The 18,652-nt window shown below is 50.8% G+C and overlaps 1 protein-coding gene across 3 annotated transcripts in view; it reads right to left on the reverse strand.

The window, feature by feature from the left end:
• Window positions 1–12,359: 12,359 nt before the first annotated feature.
• Window positions 12,360–18,652, reverse strand: part of UCK2 (uridine-cytidine kinase 2) — a 67,319-nt gene continuing 61,026 nt past the window's right edge. For all 3 annotated transcript variants that reach the window (XM_032872981.1, XM_032872983.1, XM_032872982.1), the window contains exons 5-7: window positions 16,295–16,392; window positions 14,108–14,156; window positions 12,360–12,818 (exon numbers count right to left, since the gene is read on the reverse strand). In XM_032872981.1, the coding sequence (XP_032728872.1) occupies window positions 12,679–12,818; window positions 14,108–14,156; window positions 16,295–16,392 (287 nt within the window). In that variant the 3' untranslated portion in view covers window positions 12,360–12,678. The remainder of the gene's footprint in view (window positions 12,819–14,107; window positions 14,157–16,294; window positions 16,393–18,652) is intronic.

Genomic DNA, 18,652 nt, shown 5'->3' on the forward strand with positions numbered 1-18,652 from the left:
CAGACGACAGCTGTGATTTTCTAGACTAGAGGAAACACACAGATCTTGCTAACTAGAAAGCACAAGTAGGAAAATTAAAAATACATCTGCACCTCAGCACTTCATGACACACGCGGAAGATCAGAGACAAAGAGAAGTCTTTCAAACAAAAAGACGGGAGAAAGTAGAAAATACGTTCGAAACATTGGGAGAAAATACATAGCTAAATTACCACACAAAGGTGAAGGTAAGGGCACCTGGTCGGCTCAGTCGGTAGAGCGTGTGGTTCTTCATCTTGGGGTTGTAAGTTCAAGCCCCACATTGGGTGCAGAGATTATCTAAGAATAAAATCTTTAAAAAAAATTTTTTTTAGATGAAGGTGAAATAAAGACATCTGTGACAAAGCATAGACCACTGACACCCTCTGTGAGGGGACTGCATCAAGAATGTCCTGTAGGGGGGCACCTGGGTGGCTCAGTGGGTTAAGCCTCTGCCTTTGGCTCAGGTCAAGATCTCAGGGTCCAGGGATCAAGTCCCACATTGGGCTCTCTGCTCAGCGGGGAGCCTACTTCCCCACCCGCTCCTCTCTGCCTGCCTCTCAGCCTACTTGTGATCTCTCTCTGTCAAATAAATAAAAATAAAATCTTAAAAAAAAAAAAAAGAATGTACTGTAGGAAGAAAACTGAATCCGGTACAAAGACTAATGCAAAATGACATAGGAAGTAAAGGCAGTAGCAAAATTCTGGGTAAATCAAACAAGAACTGACAGCATATAGCAGTAACAATTTTTAAAAACCAGTAATGACAATGAACTTAAGGGATATAAAAGAGCAAGGTGGAACTAAAATGCTTTAGCAACATGAACGTGTAGGATGGACAGAGTGATGAGAGTTGAGGCTTTCTAAAGCTCTTACGTTGTTTGGGAGGAGGTGAGGGATTTTGTCAAGTCAAGTATGCTAATGCTTGTACATTAATTTTAAAAGATAACCACAAAAGAAAAATACGTGTAATTTCCAAACCTGTAGAGAGGATACAAGTGAATATAGAAATTTTGAGAACTTCTGGTTAAACACAGTAGATAAAACCACTGTTCTATCTCTGCTTCCTCCTGAAAACACTCTGAAGATAATATTGCCACAGGGAGTTCCACAAGACAAAAGACCAGTATACAAAAATCATGTGCATTTCCATATGCTAGCAACAACATCGGAACTTGGAATTCTTAAAAAAACACTATTTACCATGCATCAAAAAATACAAGATACATAAAAACGAATCTGACAAAAGATGCACAAGATCCATAAACTGAAAACTAGAAAACATTACAGAGACAAATCAAAGAAGACCAAGGAAAATGGAGCGACAGACTTTGTTCTGGGGTCAAAGACACAACATTTGGGGCACCTGGGTGGCTCAGTGGGTTAAGGCCTCTGCCTTCTGCTCAGGTCATGATCCCAGGGTCCTGGGATCGAGCCCCGCATCGGGCTCTCTGCTCGGCAGGGAGCCTGCTTCCTCCTCTCTCTCTGCCCACCTCTCTGCCAAATAAATGTGATCTCTGTCAAATAAATAAATAAAATATTAAAAAAAAAAAAAGACACAACATTGTTAAGATGACAACTGTCCCCAAACTAACCTGTGGATTCAACACCGTACCAAGTATAGCCTCAGCAGGACAGTTTCTGAAAACTGACAAGCTGATTCTAAAATGCATATAGAAATGCAAAGGACCTATAACAGCCAAAACTATGTTGAAAAAGAAGAACAAAGTTAGAGGGCAAATGCTCCCTGATTTCAAGACTCACAAGAAAGCTGCAGTAATCAAGACAGTGTGGACGCCAAAATAGACAAAAAGACCAGCGGAGCAGAGTCCAGAAACAGGCCCACAATGCGAACAGCTGACCTTTCAGAAAGGTGCAAAACCAATTCAAAGATGAGAGTCTCTTCAACAATGCCGCTGGAACGGAAGGATATCGCATGCAAAATAGTGAACTTCTATTACAGCCCACACCATAAAGAAAAATTAATGGGAAATGGATGATAGACCACTTTGGCCAGAGGGAAAGAAATGAACACTTGTCTTCCTGCTCGCGGCCGGGTCACGGACGCTGTCCCGGAGCCACAGTCTCCGAGTGGCTGCTACAGGCTTTGACCCCAGGAAACCCCCCTTCACTGTCTTCATCTGCTCTACCCTCCTTTCTGGCTCTGCACAGACATCTTATTTTCCTCGCCAACACTTGGCCTGAGTCAAAGTTGATCATTTCTAAGTAGCGCTTTGGCCTCGTTACACTTTGCGCTGAAAATAAATAACATGCTTTATGTTTATATGATAGTTTTTGCTGTTTCTAATTCAGGTTCTATCTACTCTCTCCCATCATAAAACCATTAAGTGGAGAAGGGCAGAGATTACAGTCTCATATCCCAGATGGAGAGGCTGGCAGGATGAGTGATAGGACCTGCCAAAATCATGGGCAAGTTCAGACCAGAGCGAGGCCGCCCGACTCCGTGTCCACCCTGCACTGCCTGTTCCATGCCAGGGCAGAGGCCTGGCTCACTTAAGACACGTAGTGAAAGGGAACACTTTTGTCTACACCAGTCACCAGTGACTTGGAAGATCTGGATCTCACCCAGGGGTTCTTGGTCTGAGGAGTAAGGACAGAATGACAGAAGGTCAAAATTCAGGCAGTCTGTGAATTTAAAACTTCATTTTCACCAACCTGTGAAATGTGTGCATTTCCTTGCGTTATGAATGTAGGCAACAAAGCACGGGAATATTAGCCATACTTGTTCTTATTTATGGGCAGTAGAAATCAGTCATTTTCATAATATATTATAGTTGTTAACAGAATTTCAAAATATCATTTAGGTTCATTAATTCTTCATAATCGTGGTAGTTCTTAGACCTGACACAGGATCTTGTTATTTGATGGGTTAATAAAGAAGCACATGTATTACCCTATCAGCCATTTGTTTCCACATTTCGGTAACTGTGTTTCAATAGAATTCATTTCCTGGGGCACCTGAGTGTTGACTTTGACTTGTGTCATGATCCTGGAGTCCTGGGATGGGCCCCGTGTCAGGCTCCATGCTCAGCACAGGGTCTGAGTGAGAGTCTCTCTCTCCCTCTGCCCTTCCCTTGCTCGTACACATGCTCTCTCTCTCGCAAATAAATAAATAAAATGAATACCTTTAAATATATATATATATATACATATACATATATATATATATGGCCATCTGGGTGGCCCAGTCGGTTGAGCGTCTGCCTTTGGCTCAGGTCATGATCCCAGGGTCCTGGAATGGAGCCCCACATCCAGCTCCAGGCTCCTGCTCGTGGGGAGCCTGACTCTCCCTCTCCCTTCGCCCCCCCCATTTCTGCTCACACACTCTCTCAAATAAATAAAATCTTAAAAATTAAATGAATTTAAAAATTAAAAAATACACATATACATATATATGTATATATATATTTAATTTTTTTCCTTCGATTTTTTAAAAGATTTTATTTATTATTTATTTGACAGAGAAAGAGAGCACAAACAGGCAGAGTGGCAGGCAGAGGGGGAGGGAGAAGCAGGCTCCCCGCTGAGCAAGGACATCCCCCCCCCAAATCAGAGCATGATCCCAGGACCCCGGGATCATGACCTGAGCTGAAGGCAGCCGCTTGACAGACTGGGCCACCCAGGCACCCCTCCTTCGATGTTCTGAGGTGTAATTTCATGTAGGTAAAGACATTATCCTGAGAGGGGGTGCTCAGAAGGCACAGTGCTAGAGGGGCCTAGGGACAAAAAGAAATTAAAAACCCTAATCGAGAAAAGAGAGGTACTTTCATCAGCCCGGGTACATCCTGCGGGAGGGGGACACCGTCCTGAAGGGCTTGCCAGGCCCAACCCAGGCTGTCCCACTAAGGATGCCCAGTGCCCCCTCAGCTTGTCCACCTGACGGACAGACTCCAGCTACTGAATCGGAGGACACGATATCCGACCCCTTCGTTTTGATGCCAGGACTGTCCAATACTCACTATTTTGAGGTCTTAAAGAGCACACCATTATGTTTCCGGATCCATTTTAAATTACTAGCTAACACGACACAGATGTCTTTCCTGACTCCGTCCCTCTCTCATCACAGCAGCATCAGAGTTGAGGAGACACCCAGAAAGGGGTGAGTCTGAGCCTGGGAGGCTCACAGCCCTGGGGCATGTCTCCACAGCAGGACAGCCTACTCAGGTTTGGCTAAAGCCTCCTCGGTCAGTAGAGGAGGCTACCCTCGGGGCAGGAATTGAGCAACATGTGCAGAGAATTCTAGTTCAGGGGTTTTCCCGCACCCAGCCAGCCTCTCCCAGGTTGCCTGAGCTCCAGAGAAGAAATGGCCTTCCCAGAAATCGGGCTCGTCCACGCAGCCCGATCCCAAGAGCACACAAACAGCCACCACTTGCCAGGCACCTTACCCCAGGCACAGTCGTCCCTCTCTGCCTGCACACGCTCCTTCAGTACTCTGGGCCAAGCAGGGGGCTCTGGCCCTGGGTTACAGCCTGCCCGAGACCACCCAGCTGTTCTGAGAAGGAGCCAACACTTCAAGCCAGGTCTGCTGACTCCTGAGTTCTTTACCCCAACAGGCAGTCTCTCCTGGTAGGGAACTAGATGACACAGCAGTCATTGAATACAGATGAAGCCCCTTTCACAAAACCCAACTGACACTAACTCACTAAACTTAATCTTTTTAATTTTTTTAAATATTTTATTTCTTTGACAGAGAGAGATCACAAGTAGGCAGAGAGGTAGGCAGAGAGAGAGGGGGAAGCAGCCTCCCTGCCAAGGAGAGAGCCTGATGTGGGGCTTGATCCCAGGACCCGAGATCATGACCTGAACTGAAGGCAGAGGCTTTAACCCACTGAGCCATCCAGGCGCCCCTAAACTTAATCTTTCAAAAAGGCATTCAACTTTCCCTCCTCATTCTACTGCCTTCTGCAGACCAAGTGAGTCTGACTTAGGTCCTTCTTCCCGCCAAAAAGGATCAGTCCAAGAGCAGAGATCCACCCCAACTTTTGCCAACAATGCTGCCCCTGGAGAAGCTCCAAGATGAAACCCAGAAGGGAACTCGCTTTTTTTTTTTTTTTTATAAAGATTTTTTTTTATTTATTCCACAGACAGAGATCACAAGTGAGACAGAGATCACAAGCAGGCAGAGAGGCAGGCAGAGAGAGAGGGGGAAGCAGACTCCTTGCCAAGCAGAGAGCCCGATGTGGGGCTCGATCCCAGGACTCCGGGATCATGACCTGAGCCGAAGGCAGAGGCTTTAACCCACTGAGCCACCCAGGTGCCCCGGGAACTCGCTTTTTTAAAGCCCTAATCAGTCCACTGCAGACCCAGTGCCCAGGTGGGACGGTCCTGACCAGTCGCTTTGCCTCTAGACCCTGGTTTCCTCATCTGTAAAATGAAGGGCTCGGATTCCTGGATTCCAGGAAAACTCAGAATTCCTGAGGACATCCTGAGGGACTCTCCCAGGGCAGCTGTAGCTTAGCATCACCTGGGCTAGGGGTCAGGGTGGGGGGTTTCGCAACCTGAGAGGGTAGTGCTGGCCTTGAATGGGCTTAAGAGCAGACTCAAACCTTCTTTCCAGTCCTCACACAGGCAGAGAGGAGGCTTACAGCACAGACAACATTTCTGGGAGAAATGGGCCCCCCAGTGCAATGAACACCACGGATCCAAATGGTCTGTACAATGAAATCTACAAGACCCCTGGTTTCCAGCCCTGCCTATGCATCTGATTCACCTGCACGGCTTGTTATGAAAGATCTTCTCCCCAAACCTACAGAATCAGAATTCCCAGGAATGAATCACAGTGATCTTTTCAACGAACTTCCACTGACCGTGATGACCAGCTCAGAGAACCACTTCCAATAGGTTACCGCAACAGGGAAACCAAGAAGGTCATTTCTGATCGGCCCTAATGAAGGTTCTCATTAAAGACCCTCCAGGAAGAAACAAAAGAAGAATCACATCTGCAGTCAGAAGTCTGGGGACCCTCTGACACTCTCTTAAAACCACAGAAGTCAAGCAAAGGATATCGGCCCAGCGCCAGGTCCAAATCCCACCACTAGAGGGCAGACACGCACCAGACAGCCTTACCTGGCAGGGGGCCTCCTTCCCAGCAGCTCTGGGTTAAATCGTTCGCTCGGCTCCTCGGTAGAACCCGAGCGGGACCGCATTTCTTACCTACCTTGCAGGAGGTCCGAGGCGAAGTGAAGGTGTACAGTGAAGGCTGGAGAAGTCCAAAGGGAGCACAGCCATGAAAATCGGGAATTTCACGGCCTGAAAAGAAAGTGCATGGCGCTGATAAAGAGGAATCTTGAAACATCATCCACAGCTGTTACTACCTTACATTAGAGAATCCTGGACTTTTCAGCATAAAACCACAGAGATGCATGAGATTGAAAGGCAGAGGCCATCTGGCTTTCCCTGGCCACCAGCGGTCAGCACTTAACACTGCACCGAACCCCAGGCCACGGTCAGCAGTAACACTGCACTGAACCCTAGGCCATGGTCATTCTGCAGACATCAGAGGAAGCCCTGATCTAGACAAGCAAACCCTCAGTATCAGGGGAACGAGTGCTGAGCAGGACCTGGACTGTAGGAAGGTGAGTTTGTGTCAGTTTCATGTCCTCCTGACCCTCCCTCTCCACTCATTTAACTGAGAATCACTGTCTGTCTGGGTTTAGTCCTAACTCAAGCGGATTCATTTGGCTGTTATCTTGGGCTCACAGTTGACTGAAAAAATGTTAAGTATATAGAGAGGCATAGCCCAAGATTTAGCAAGTGAGTTAACTGCATTCTAGGTTAACTTTATTCTACCAGGTGATCTGTTGAAACTCAGCTTCAAAAATATAAATCTTAAAAAACAAAACAGCCACAACAGCAAAACTGGGCATCCGGTGGCTCGGTCAGTTTCGTATCTGACTCCTGATTTTGGCACAGGTCATGATCTCAAGGTTGTGAGATCAGCACGGACTCTGCTTGAGATTCTCTCCCTCCCACTCTACCCCTCCCACCACAGCACACTCTCTCCAGTTTTGGGGTTTTTTTTTTAAGCAAAAAATTCTAAACCTTTTCCACCACCAGATGATAGAATTGTGAACTTCCCCATCTCCCAGGGCCCCTTCTCCACCCGTCCCCCTTCTGTAGAACCTTTAAGCAGGTTCCAACAGGTTTCTTTTCATCTGAACGGAAGGAGGGTTTGGCCAAAGCAGCACCAGTCCAGTGGGCGTCTCCAGGCCGAAGAGCAGAAGGGTGGATGGGAGGATGTTGTGACACAGGGTGCTGAGGGCCTCACTGGCCTGCCCCATTGTCCTCCCACTTACAAGGGAGCGGAACTGAAACCTGAGCTGAGTCCCAAGCAAAGCACCGAGCTCCAGGGGTGTCCACCAAGGACTGGGAGGGAGGGGGGAGCGAGGCAAAGGGGAACACAGCTAAACCGGCTCGCACAACCACTACCTGTGCGACACCACGCAAGGCGCTTCTCCGCGACTGATCATGTCTTCCCTGGCCTGAAGAGGACGGTCACGCCGGACGATAATACCAACTGTGGTAGAGGCACCTGGGTCTTATTTTACAACACAGCGGCCTTCTGAGGGCGGATCCTCTCAAATGAAGGTTCCCTCGGATCGCTACGGTCCTTGATGGGTTTGCATGTACGTGTGAAACAAGCATCTGGAAACAGCGGGGTGGCTCTACACTGTTAGCCTTAAAATTAAAACAGCCAGGTAGTATACCAGCAAAAGATGGATTTACCAGGGAAGAGCAAAGACTCGCGAACCAGAAGACGCCAACTACCCGGACAAAGCACAGGGGCCGGCTTTTATAGCGGAAAGCGGAAGTGGGAAGGCCGTTACAAACAAGTCCATTGGAGTAAACTGGCGGTGGCAAGTATCGAGGCCTCTCATTGGCTGATCTGTGCGGGTCTCCCATTGGCTGGACTGTCGCGGGTGGGAGAGGAGGGTAAGTAAGCCTTTATTCCCCCATGAGGGTATCCCGATGCCAAGTAGCATCCCTGTGCAGGGTCTTCTCATCCTCTAGAGTTTGCAGCTGACGAGGAGTGGCTCGTGGGTGGGGAGCGCAACACCTGTCCAGACCTCCTGACCCCCTATTTTAGCGAGTTTCCCTTTATGAATTTTCGCCGCACGTCGGTGAGGGTGCTTGGCTGTCTGGCAGGCAGTGGTGAAGGGATGGAGGCCGAGGAGCCGCAGGGTTGGTGGGCGACTGGCGGCTGAGAACAGCACAAAGGCCAATTATTTTACAGTCTTTGGCGGTGGGTGACCTAGGCCTTTTAGAAACAGGGACAGGGATGGGGCGCCTGGGTGGCTCAGTCAGTGGGGCATCTGACTCTCGGTTTTGGCTCCGGTCATGATCCCGGGTTCTAGGATGGAGCCCAGAGTCAGGCTTTGTGCTTTGCAGGAAGCCCGCTGGAGATTCTCTCCCTCTGCCCCTCCCCTGGCTCACACACTTTCTCTCAAGGAAAATCTTTTAAAAAGAATAAAACAGGGAGATGTATGAATATCTGTGTTATGTATCGATATGTTGAGTAATCACACACACACACACACACACACAAGCTCTCTTGTTCACACTGTCAATGTACACCTCCTCCACCCACCTCCGTGAAGTTTTCTTCCTCTAGAAGGCTGCTTGGGGTTTCAATGGAGGAGTTCAGGAAGGGGTGGTGAATGCTCCAGGGTAGGAAGTGATTGGGTGACTGGAAGCCAGAACCTCCCAGAGATCGGAAGCCTCCCAGAAACCTTGGCCCTGGCTTTTGGGGACAGAGACAGGGACAGACGAGAAATGCACAAATGCGCGTCTCACCAACATTCCAGGACAGCTGAGGTCCGGGGTCCAGCCCGCACCGTGAGGCTTAGTGACAGGAGGCTGCGTGCATTCAGCCTCCTAGTCACATCCTGAGTGGCTGAGCCCTCAGGGCTGCTGGCCTCAGTCACTGCTCCTCCTGCCCAAACACCACAAGGGAGACAAGAATTGGCTCTTTTTTTGTCCAGTCTTTATTTACAGCAAAGTACATAGTATGTGGTCATTTTTGTAACTACTAACAATAAAGGCAGGGTGGTAGAAAGGAAGGAGGAAGAGCAAGCATCTGAAAGAAAGAAAAAAAAAGCCTACGTCTTTACTTAGCTTCTCACCCTGTTCCTGAGGCAGGACCAGCTAGGCACTCACCGCCTCTAAGAGCAGCAAGGAAGCTGATCTAACACCAGCCACCTGGCCTAAGGAGGGCAGCACGGGGCCCAGAGACAAAAGATGGAAGGGGACTGAGCTCCAGACAAACCCCAGTGCTTTTCTCAACATGTTCTCTGCCTTGTTGTACCAGACACCAAGCCCATTTCCCCCACTTCACCCTGAGACAGGGTGAAAGGGAGTGAGGGAAACCCAGCCGGTCCTCTCTGGCAACAGAGCCCTGCAATGCAGAACCTTCCCTAGCCAGCCTAACCAACGCGGGTCCTTGGTGCTGGAATCCTTGACAGGCAGGTACGAGACTCCAGGAGCCCTGCCAGAGGCCACTGCCTCCCTCCGCTGGCCTCAGGTGCTAGCACAGGTCAAGGCTGCTAATCAAGGGAGCAGAACAAGGACAGCAAAGGAGGGGATACAGAAACCGACTGGGCTCCAGTCCCTCCTGCTTTCCAACTGCGCCGAGGAGCACGAGAGCCTTCACAGCCTGACCTAGTGGCCTCATGAGAGACTGGCCCTCTGCCCCAGGCACAGAGACAAGTGTCCAGTGCTGAGCCCAGGCGAGGCAGGACGGCGGCATCCACATGACCACGGCAGCCAAGACCAGAGCGGGTTGTTGGAATGATGGGCTCTGAAGGAGGAACTGGAGACCTTCCCCTGCCACCCTCCCCTGGCCTGTCCTTCGGGCACCCCCTTGTCTAACCACTGCCTCTTCAAGCGCCTACCCTATCCACCCCAAACCAAAGTTCCAGACACTCGTGAGCTCCTCCTACAGCACCCAATCTCTCTGCCCCTACTGGCCTCAGGCTGCCCAAGAAAAAGAAACCTGGGTCAGCACAAGTTCCATTAGCATGAAGGAGTGTGAGGTCAGGCCTTCCCATGACACAAAGTGTGGATACTTGTTCCCTAGACACTTGGTCTATGGGTAACACCTGGGCAGGGGTGGGGCAGCAGCAAGCACCACTGGGCAGCTCGGAAGCCAGGGGACTCCCATGCACACATGACCGACATCACCCCACCCTGCTTGCCGGTACCTCCCCGCTGGACCACAGAGAGGACCCAGCAGCCTCGGGTCATGGTTTCTGGCCCAACGATCCTACCGCTGACTCTCCAGTGGAATCAGAGACCTAATGACTCAAAATACCGAGTCCAGGATTTGTCACAGAAAGCTCAAGTTCAGAGAGTTGGCTAAATACTGAGGGGGCCGCACAGGGACGGAGCTTCTCATCCCTTCCTTGCCCCAGACAGTGTGTCACAGAACCAAGGGAGTTGTCAGCGTTGCCCAGTGGGCACAGCCCAGTGCCCCAAGCCAAGCCACCAAGAACTGGGGATGGTTTTTACCAGGAGGCAAGGCAGCCCTAGAGCAGTTTCCCAGCAACTGGGCTACTGAGAGACACTGGAGGCTTGGTCCCAACACCACAGGTAGATGAGGAAGCAGGTGAGGACATCAAGGCTCAGAGATGAGAAGACTCCATCTTCCGGGGCAGTAGGACAGACAGCCAAGGCACTAAATGGTTTGGCACCTGGGAGCTTCAAGTAAAGTTGAATGTGCTACCCACTGAAAGGCCAAGGCTCCCCCAGACAGGGGTGGGCTGCCCCTGAGCACAGAGAGGCCCCATCCAGGCCAAGAGGCCTTGGGTCCTCAGGATCCTAACCCAGGCCTGCCACCCACCCTTCATCTGAGAACCGTGCAAGGCATGACGAGAGAGAGAATATGGATGCTGCGGCATTCCAGAACGCACTCATCCCGAGGAGCACCAGCCTCAGACGCAGGCCCCTCGGGAGCCTTACCTCGCTCCCACCCTCGGGAGCTCCCCCCCAAGCCCGCAGCTATCTCCTGAGTGTCTCAGGGGCGGCAAAGCTCTGCTGGGGAGGAGGTCGGACTTTTTCAAACAGCCGCACAGGGTGAGAGTCACATCGAGTCCAGAAAGGGGGAATCAAAGCTGGACGGCAATGAGTCTGAGGGACAATTCGGTGTGACTAGAGAGACACGGTGTCAGATGTACCTGAATGGCTCCAGCGGGCTGGGAAAGCAATGGGGGGATAAGTTCCCCCCAAACACTTCAGGTGGTGTGGAAAGGCTGCGGGCATGGCCTGCAGAGCACGGAGATGGTCAACGGGGAAGCGAAGGGCTCCTGCTCGTCTGCGGTTAACTGCAGAGGCTTCAGGACCCTCGCGTCACCCCTCCTGGGTCTCACTTGGTCCCCCACTTCCTCCACCAAGAATCTTCAGGGATCTGTGCTCCTCCCAAAGAGGGAGCCCTCAGGAGAGGTGGGGCTCTCCCTGGAACCTGGCCATCTGCCTGGCTGGCACACTGCTGGCAAGCATTGCCACTGAGAGGTGCGTGCTGTCCTCACCCCACTGCCAGGCCCTGCTTCTCGGTGAGCAGGAACGACCATTCACTCCCCCTGCCACCCTGCGAAGGGCTGTCGGCTGTCCTTCCGCCAGCAGAAGTCCTCAACCAAAGCCCAGACTCAAGGGGCCACCGTGCGAGCTACCCTCTGGCACAAGGCCCAAGGAATCTGATCGCAGACTTCCCCCAGTGTTTCCTCGGACACAACACCAGATCCCGTTCGACTCTCTCCTTCCCCTCCTTTGCAGAAGAGAGCCCGTCACAGGCCTGTCGGGGAAGGAGAGAGGGGCAGCTCTGGCTTGTGGAGAGACTGAGAAGCAGGTGGGTCACGAAGGAGTGGCTGAGCTACCCAAGCAGCTGCGAGGGGGAGAGGGGGGCACTGGGCAAGAAGAAAACACAGATTTGTTCTCCTTAGTGGGCCTCTTCCCTGAGTTTGATTTTTGAGCTGAGGTCTTGCCTAATTACAATTCAAAAAAAAAGAAAGAAAGAAAGAAAGAAAAAGAAGAAGAAAAGAAAGGAGTATCTCTTGTGAACACGTGATTAAGCTCCGGCTCAAAGGCGGCGGCCCCTGGCAGGGGAGGGGCGAGCCAAGGCTCCCAGCTCCACTGTCCTCGAGCTGCACAGGCACGAGAGCCATGAGCCGGGGCACCCCCTTCTCCACCGTCCGCCTCCCGCACCCATGCCTGAGCCTGCCCCCCGCGGAACACAGCGGCCACGGCCCCTCGGTGAGACTCCAGCTCTAGCCCCGGACACTCAAGTACAGGCCCTCCTGCACAATACTTACAGCAAACAGCTTTACAGTATTTGTACATTTACACAAAAATAGATCCTTTTATATATATATATATGTATTTATAACTGGTTACACGTTGGATTCATAATTAGGCATCACCAGTAGTAGTTGGCACAGTTTGTCATTTAAGCTCAGGGTCAAATTCGGTTTCGTTTCGCCGCTCCAAAGCACAAAAAAAAAAAAAAAAAAAAAAAAAAAGGCATGTCATCTCCATGGTGTGTTCTTAAATACAGCAATGTCCTAGGAAAGCACATGTACGAATGAACAGTGCCTTCTGATCCCTCCTCCTGTCTCTTGAAGAGAGGGGCCGGGCTGGAAGGAGACAGGGGTCAGTGGGGCCGGCTGCTGGACTCCGACGGCTGCCTCTTCCGTGAAGGGATGTAGCCATTCAGATAGCCATTGGTCTGCCGTTTGGAGAGCCCTCCGTTCAGGATGTCCTGAATGTGTTGCACAATGAGGTTGATGGCCACTGTGGGGCAGAGAGCGGCTGTGTTAGGGACAGTGCAGGGAGGAGACAAGCCTTCCACCAGGGAACCCACCAGCACCCCCATTCCAAGTAGAATAATCCCTGCAGAAGGCTCAGAAAGGTTAACATGGGGACTCTCTGTTCTTAGCATTAGAAATAAACAGTTCATCTCAAGCAAGTGACTGATGTTGACATCACCATCACCAGACGTGGAATGAAGACCGAGTGCTTTCTGAGATGCTGCACAAAGAACCCGTGCAACACAACGTCTCTCCTACGGTGTTCTCCCTGGGTTGTGTAAACTGAATCCAATCATGAGGAAACAAAGATGAACCCAAACTGAGGGCCATTCTACAAAACGACGGGCCTGCATGCCTCAAGTCTGTCAAAGGAAATTGTATCAGTCTTTACTTCTCTGGATGGAATGGCTGTTCTGTGGCCAGGAATGAAAATGCCCTTCTCTTTAAGAAATACACAGTGAGGGGCGCCTGGGTGGCTCAGTCGGTTGGGCATCCGACTCCTGGTTTCAGCTCAGGTCATGATCCCAGGGTCCTGAGACTGAGCCCCTCATCGGGCTCCACACTCAGTGGGGAGCCTGCCTGCAATTCTCTCCATCTCCCTCTGCCTCTCCCCCTTTTCTCTCTAAAATAAACTAAATCTTAAAAAAAAAAAAAAAAAAAAAAAACTAAGAAATACACAGTGAAATATTCATTGCTAAGACAGACTCCCAAATGACTCAGCAAAAAAAAATTAACTGTTTAAATGGAAGAAAGTTGAAATTAATTAATAAAAGAGAATGAGAAGGTAGGGACTTCTCACAGATCATGCCCCAGTCTGCCTCAGCTCAGAGGTACCCCTACTTCTCAGACAAGCCGAAACCAACAAATAAATAAATGCAACCAGCTCCCTTTCAGAAGGGCTACCTTGATGGCAGGTCATTCTAAATTAAATTAAGAAGAAAGCGTGCTTTTGCTAAAAGATGGCCTTGGATGCAAGGCCTCTCTAAGTGTCATCGCTGGGAGTGACAGCAAAGGCCAGTCTCCAGTCCTCTGGTTTCTGTTAGAGAAGCATGAGTTCCTGTTTGTGACCATGGCCATACACACATGTACACAAGGGCCTGTTCCCAAGGCCAACTACGTAAGCAGAAATTCCTTTCTGGCTCCCAGGAACAGAACAGTGGTTCAGCCACGTCCATGGAACCTTGCTTGGTCACCACATCCTGCCTCAAAGTATGACGGACATAATAGGGTAGAAGTCATGCCTCCACCGGATGACTCCCCACCAGGACTCACCTAGATTATCTGCACCTCTAGGAATGATCACATCAGCGTATTTCTTTGTCTGTGGAGAAAGAAATTCACAACGCATTAAAGAAGAAACAAACTGGTCCACGCCCCTGTTGAGGGGCCATGAGAAAAGGGTCAGTCTTCCTACCACTGATCCTGGAGGGTGGCAGTTTGAAGCTGCCAACACAGTATTTTTTTAGCTCCTTTATCTAAATTACAATAAATCATCTCTCTTGATCTTTCATTATTAATGGTTTAATACTATTTAAGCTTAGGACCTGCACTGAGAATGTGGTCTTTGAAACCAAACTCGTAACTGCCTCCTCCCTACTAAGAAAAGTATGAATTAGAAAAACCCAAATTGAAAAGGGAAGTGGTTCGCCTTGGATTTCTACACACAGTCTGAAAGGGGACACCACTGATCCTAACACAAGGGTAAATCCAAGAAAAATAATCCCCCTGATGACCATTTGCATGGTCATTTTGCTACCACACTTAAAAAAAAAAAAAAAGTAAAGCCACAGTTAGATACATTCCCTTTTCTGTTTTCTTATTTCACTGGGATTTTGTGGAACACTTTACAAGTAACTGTGTTCTGGTGTGTGACCCAGCTTACGTCTAGCGCAAGACCACCTCCACCTAACGATGCCTTCAGCACATGGGCATCTTGTGTACTAAAACCATTCAAATGCAACTGTGTCAGGCCCAAACCCAATCTGAACTAGGCAGACAATTTATCAGATCTGAGCTCCTGGCTTACACAGGAATGACCTGATCTTCCCTGATCACAGAGCGGCTGGACAGTGGGAACAAGCAGAAACCACCCAGAAAAATGTGCAGAACTTTAAGCTCCGTTATAACTAAGTGAAACAGCAGATAGTGGCAGTTAGCTCTAGTTCATGTCCGGTAAGTTTACCTTGCGCTATTATTAAGGTAAAAAGAGGAGGAGCCGTCCTCAGATAGATAGACCGATGGATCGAATTTCCTGGCTTCTCCACTCCCTCTGCCCTCTGTCTGGAAACCTAATCCTGTGACCCAATCCTCTCCAGGGGAATGAACGGGCCACCAGCGTTACTCAGACTGACTCAGAAAAGTCCACCTGTCCCCAATCTGAAACAACAGAAGTCTAGCCTGGTTTGGCACAAAACCTACTAACAGACTTGAAGGAACAGACAGTCGGAGATCATACTTTTCCAGGAGAAAGAAAGAAGTTCATTACTCAGAGAAACAAATTCCCACACTCGGCCTCACTCTACACCTCTTCTCCATGCCCGCAGCTTCCAGTCTCCCAGAAGAGATCAACTAAGATCAGGCTAAGTCCCAATGTCTCCCCACTCTCACTCAGAGTTCATTATAAATCGTTAGGCAGTTAGACCATGGTGAGGTCAACCTGGTGAGGACACACGACACCGATGCAGGCATCTCCTGAGTTAAACACTTCTTCTCAAATGACATCATCTCCTACCTCTTCCTCTACCACTACCCTTGCCCCCCACCCAACCACTACAACCACTGCACCTCTTGTCCCTGGTGGGCCTCCCGCAGCACTCACCTCTCTGTCCCCTGAAGCCAAGAGTGTTTCCTGTGCTGAGGGCCAACTCACTAAACACTGAAAATTCCCCATATCCCCAACCTCCCTTCTCTGAAAGCACCTCCCAGAGAGTTCCCAGCTGCCACAGGAGGAATGATGAACCTGGGCCATGGCAGAAGTAAGGAAGCTTATTCCAACATGGCAGGACACTTCCCATTGGGGAACGTATCCAGGGGCCAAAGACAAGCTCAAAGGGGCAGGGTGGGGGGAGGGCAGAAGAGATTCGGAAGGAAATACCCTACTGCTGAGCCCTCCCTACACCAATGCTACAACCATCACAGACCTTTGAAGATCCCAGTGGCCTAGTCTATGCTTAGGTATGGCGCACCCTCACACCATGAGCCCACCAAGCAAGGAGTGCAGAGTTTGCCGGAGTCAGACAGCGGGACCCTGAAGGACCATTCTGACAAAGATGGCGGCCGACAGCTCCCAGAGAGCACAACGCCTCAAAGGCTGCCCTTTCTTGGGACTGGAGGACAGAGGATCATTCAGAGAGAAATGAAATTCAGGCCCGGGGGCTCCATCGGCTTACATACCTGTATGTGTGAGATTTAGTTTTAAATGCTAAATTCAACAAAAAACAAACCAAGAACACAACTCACTGGCAAGCAGAATTCCTCAAAGGCAGGCTTGACGAACGTAATGTACTGAGATAAAATCTGCTCAAGGTCCCTCCCTCTTTCGCTGATGTCCCTTAATACTATAAGAAAAGGAAAAACAAGAATCAAGAAAATGGTGCATGAGCCAACACATGTCCGCCCTTCCTGAGGCAGACCAGGCTCACTCAGGCTCTGCGATTACTCTGGATGATTCACAAGCCGGATTCCTGAGAGACTTGACCAAGAGCGGGTCAGCAGCAGCTTCAAGAAAAACAAGTTACATTTTTATTGCTATAGTCAAATTGGGCAATGACATAAGGATCTTCTGAAGCAAAAGGCTGTCCAGCCTCAGCCAACAGTCTTCTGGTTTCAAGCAGCATTTGACCCAAATAAAATTTCAGTGTGAACAACATAAAAAAGCAGGACGGTCCTGCAGGGCTCGTAACAGGGAGCAGACGGGGCCCAGAGAGGAGGTGGGGCTCCTGGACGGCGTCCCCTTGCAGTGACTTACCTGCGTGCGGCCCGCGGACCTACTGCTGATGTGCCGCCTTATCACACCTGCACCCCCCAATATTCCAGCCCCTACAGGGGCAGAAGCCGGGCAGAGGGTCCCACTGTGGCCAGCCACTCCTGCCGACCTCAAGCACGGGGGCTTGCAAATAAAAAACACCTTGTTTGAGGGGACAACATCCTGGTTTTGGAAACAGTGGGCTGCACTCCCCATCTTCGACGTTCTCCCCCTGGGGTGGTGTCATTCAAGGGCTTTCAACCCAACACCTTTATTATTTTAACAGTCTTTCGTCAAAAAACTCTAGGGACTAGGGACTAGGATCCTGGCTCAGCCACTCTACACCAACCTCCCTGAGCCTCAGCCTCCCTCCAAACTCGGCAGTGAGAACTTGGGAGGAGATTCTCTCCGTCAAAACAGCGCCTCCCTACAGGTGTTGTTGTAAATCTTAGCCCCACGGCTGCCCGATCTTCTACCCCAACCCCGAGAGGGTGCCCTGTCCATCAGCAACCATTCGTGAAGGCCCCTTGGCTCCTCTCGACCATTTCTCAGGTTACAGACTCAGCAGGGGATGAACCTCACTGCAAATGCACCAGGGCACACTTGCCAGTGAATTTCCCGACAGCCACGTCTCTAGATAATTCCGTGTGTCCGCACACGCACGCACACACGCACACAGGCAGGGGCAGGAAAGAGGGAGGCTGTCGTGGTTAGGATTCGGGCTGGTGTGGAATGTGTGAGATTAGATGGTGAGAAGACCACATTCCAGAGGGTCAGGTGACACGGCCAGACCTCCTGACTCTCCCAGCAGCGCCTGCATTTACAAGACATCTCCGCAGAAACCCTGGTCTCGGGGTAATCGGCACCTGCTGATGGGTCAGGGCTTGTCCCACGGCGCCTCGCGGCCCCGGGACCAGCAGAGACGCCTCCCCCCGCCAGGAAATGGGTGTTCCCAGGCATTCTGACGTGGGGCCAGGGAGCAGGGCCGCCACGTGGCTCGCCCCCACCAGCCTCCGGAGCCTGGCCCGCCGGCGACCGGGCTCCCCTCGGCCAAAACACACAGCCAGGGTGGCCTCCAATTTCTCCACGTTCCCAGATAATGTACAAGGGGAAAAGGAAGCCAGGGCAAAGGGTATCAGAGCTGGGGAAAAAACAAACACACGGCCACACTCGGAGAGCTTTTGCTTAAAAGCCGTGCAGAAGCCTGATGTGTGTGTTTCACAAGACACGCTCTGCCCATGAGCGTGGCTGGCGTGCATGGCGTGGGCCCTTTGTACCTCCCCCAGCACGCACACACGGGCCCGCGGACTCCCCGGGGGCTCTCCTGCTGCCCCCGGCCCCAGCCAGCGGCTCCCTTGTTACCTGCGCCCACGCCACTGCGTGGGGAAGGCGCAGGGCTGGGGACAAGCACGGGGAACAGGAGAGTCACCCAGAGGCTGCCCTAGGCCCTGAGCCCGCCACCCGGAGCGGGGCAGGCAGAACCGACCTGGGTTGGAATCCTGATCCCACTCTTACTTCTGTGACCTTAGAAAGGTTACCCAACCTCTGTGAATCTCATTTTCCTTAACTGTAAAACAGAGACATGATACACAGAGACTTTCTCATAAGGTCATTACTCCAGAATACAGGGGGATGGGCTTAAAGTCTTCAGCGCTGTGGCTGGTGCATGGGACGTATTCGATAAACCTGGATTTCTACCACCCATGAGGACGGTAACCGAATCTGGGAAGCTTCGGGACAGCTCCCTGACAGAGCGGGGACCCCGGGGAGGGCAGCATCTGTGAATTCAGAGGAACTCAGGTGAGCTCAGGTGAGCAGGCCAGACCCAGCCAAGAGCCGCGGTCCCGCGGAGC

Source organism: Lontra canadensis, unplaced genomic scaffold (assembly GCF_010015895.1).
Source record: "Lontra canadensis isolate GAN:19392208 unplaced genomic scaffold, GSC_riverotter_1.0 scaffold46, whole genome shotgun sequence".
In the NCBI taxonomy this organism is placed as follows: domain Eukaryota; kingdom Metazoa; phylum Chordata; class Mammalia; order Carnivora; family Mustelidae; genus Lontra; species Lontra canadensis.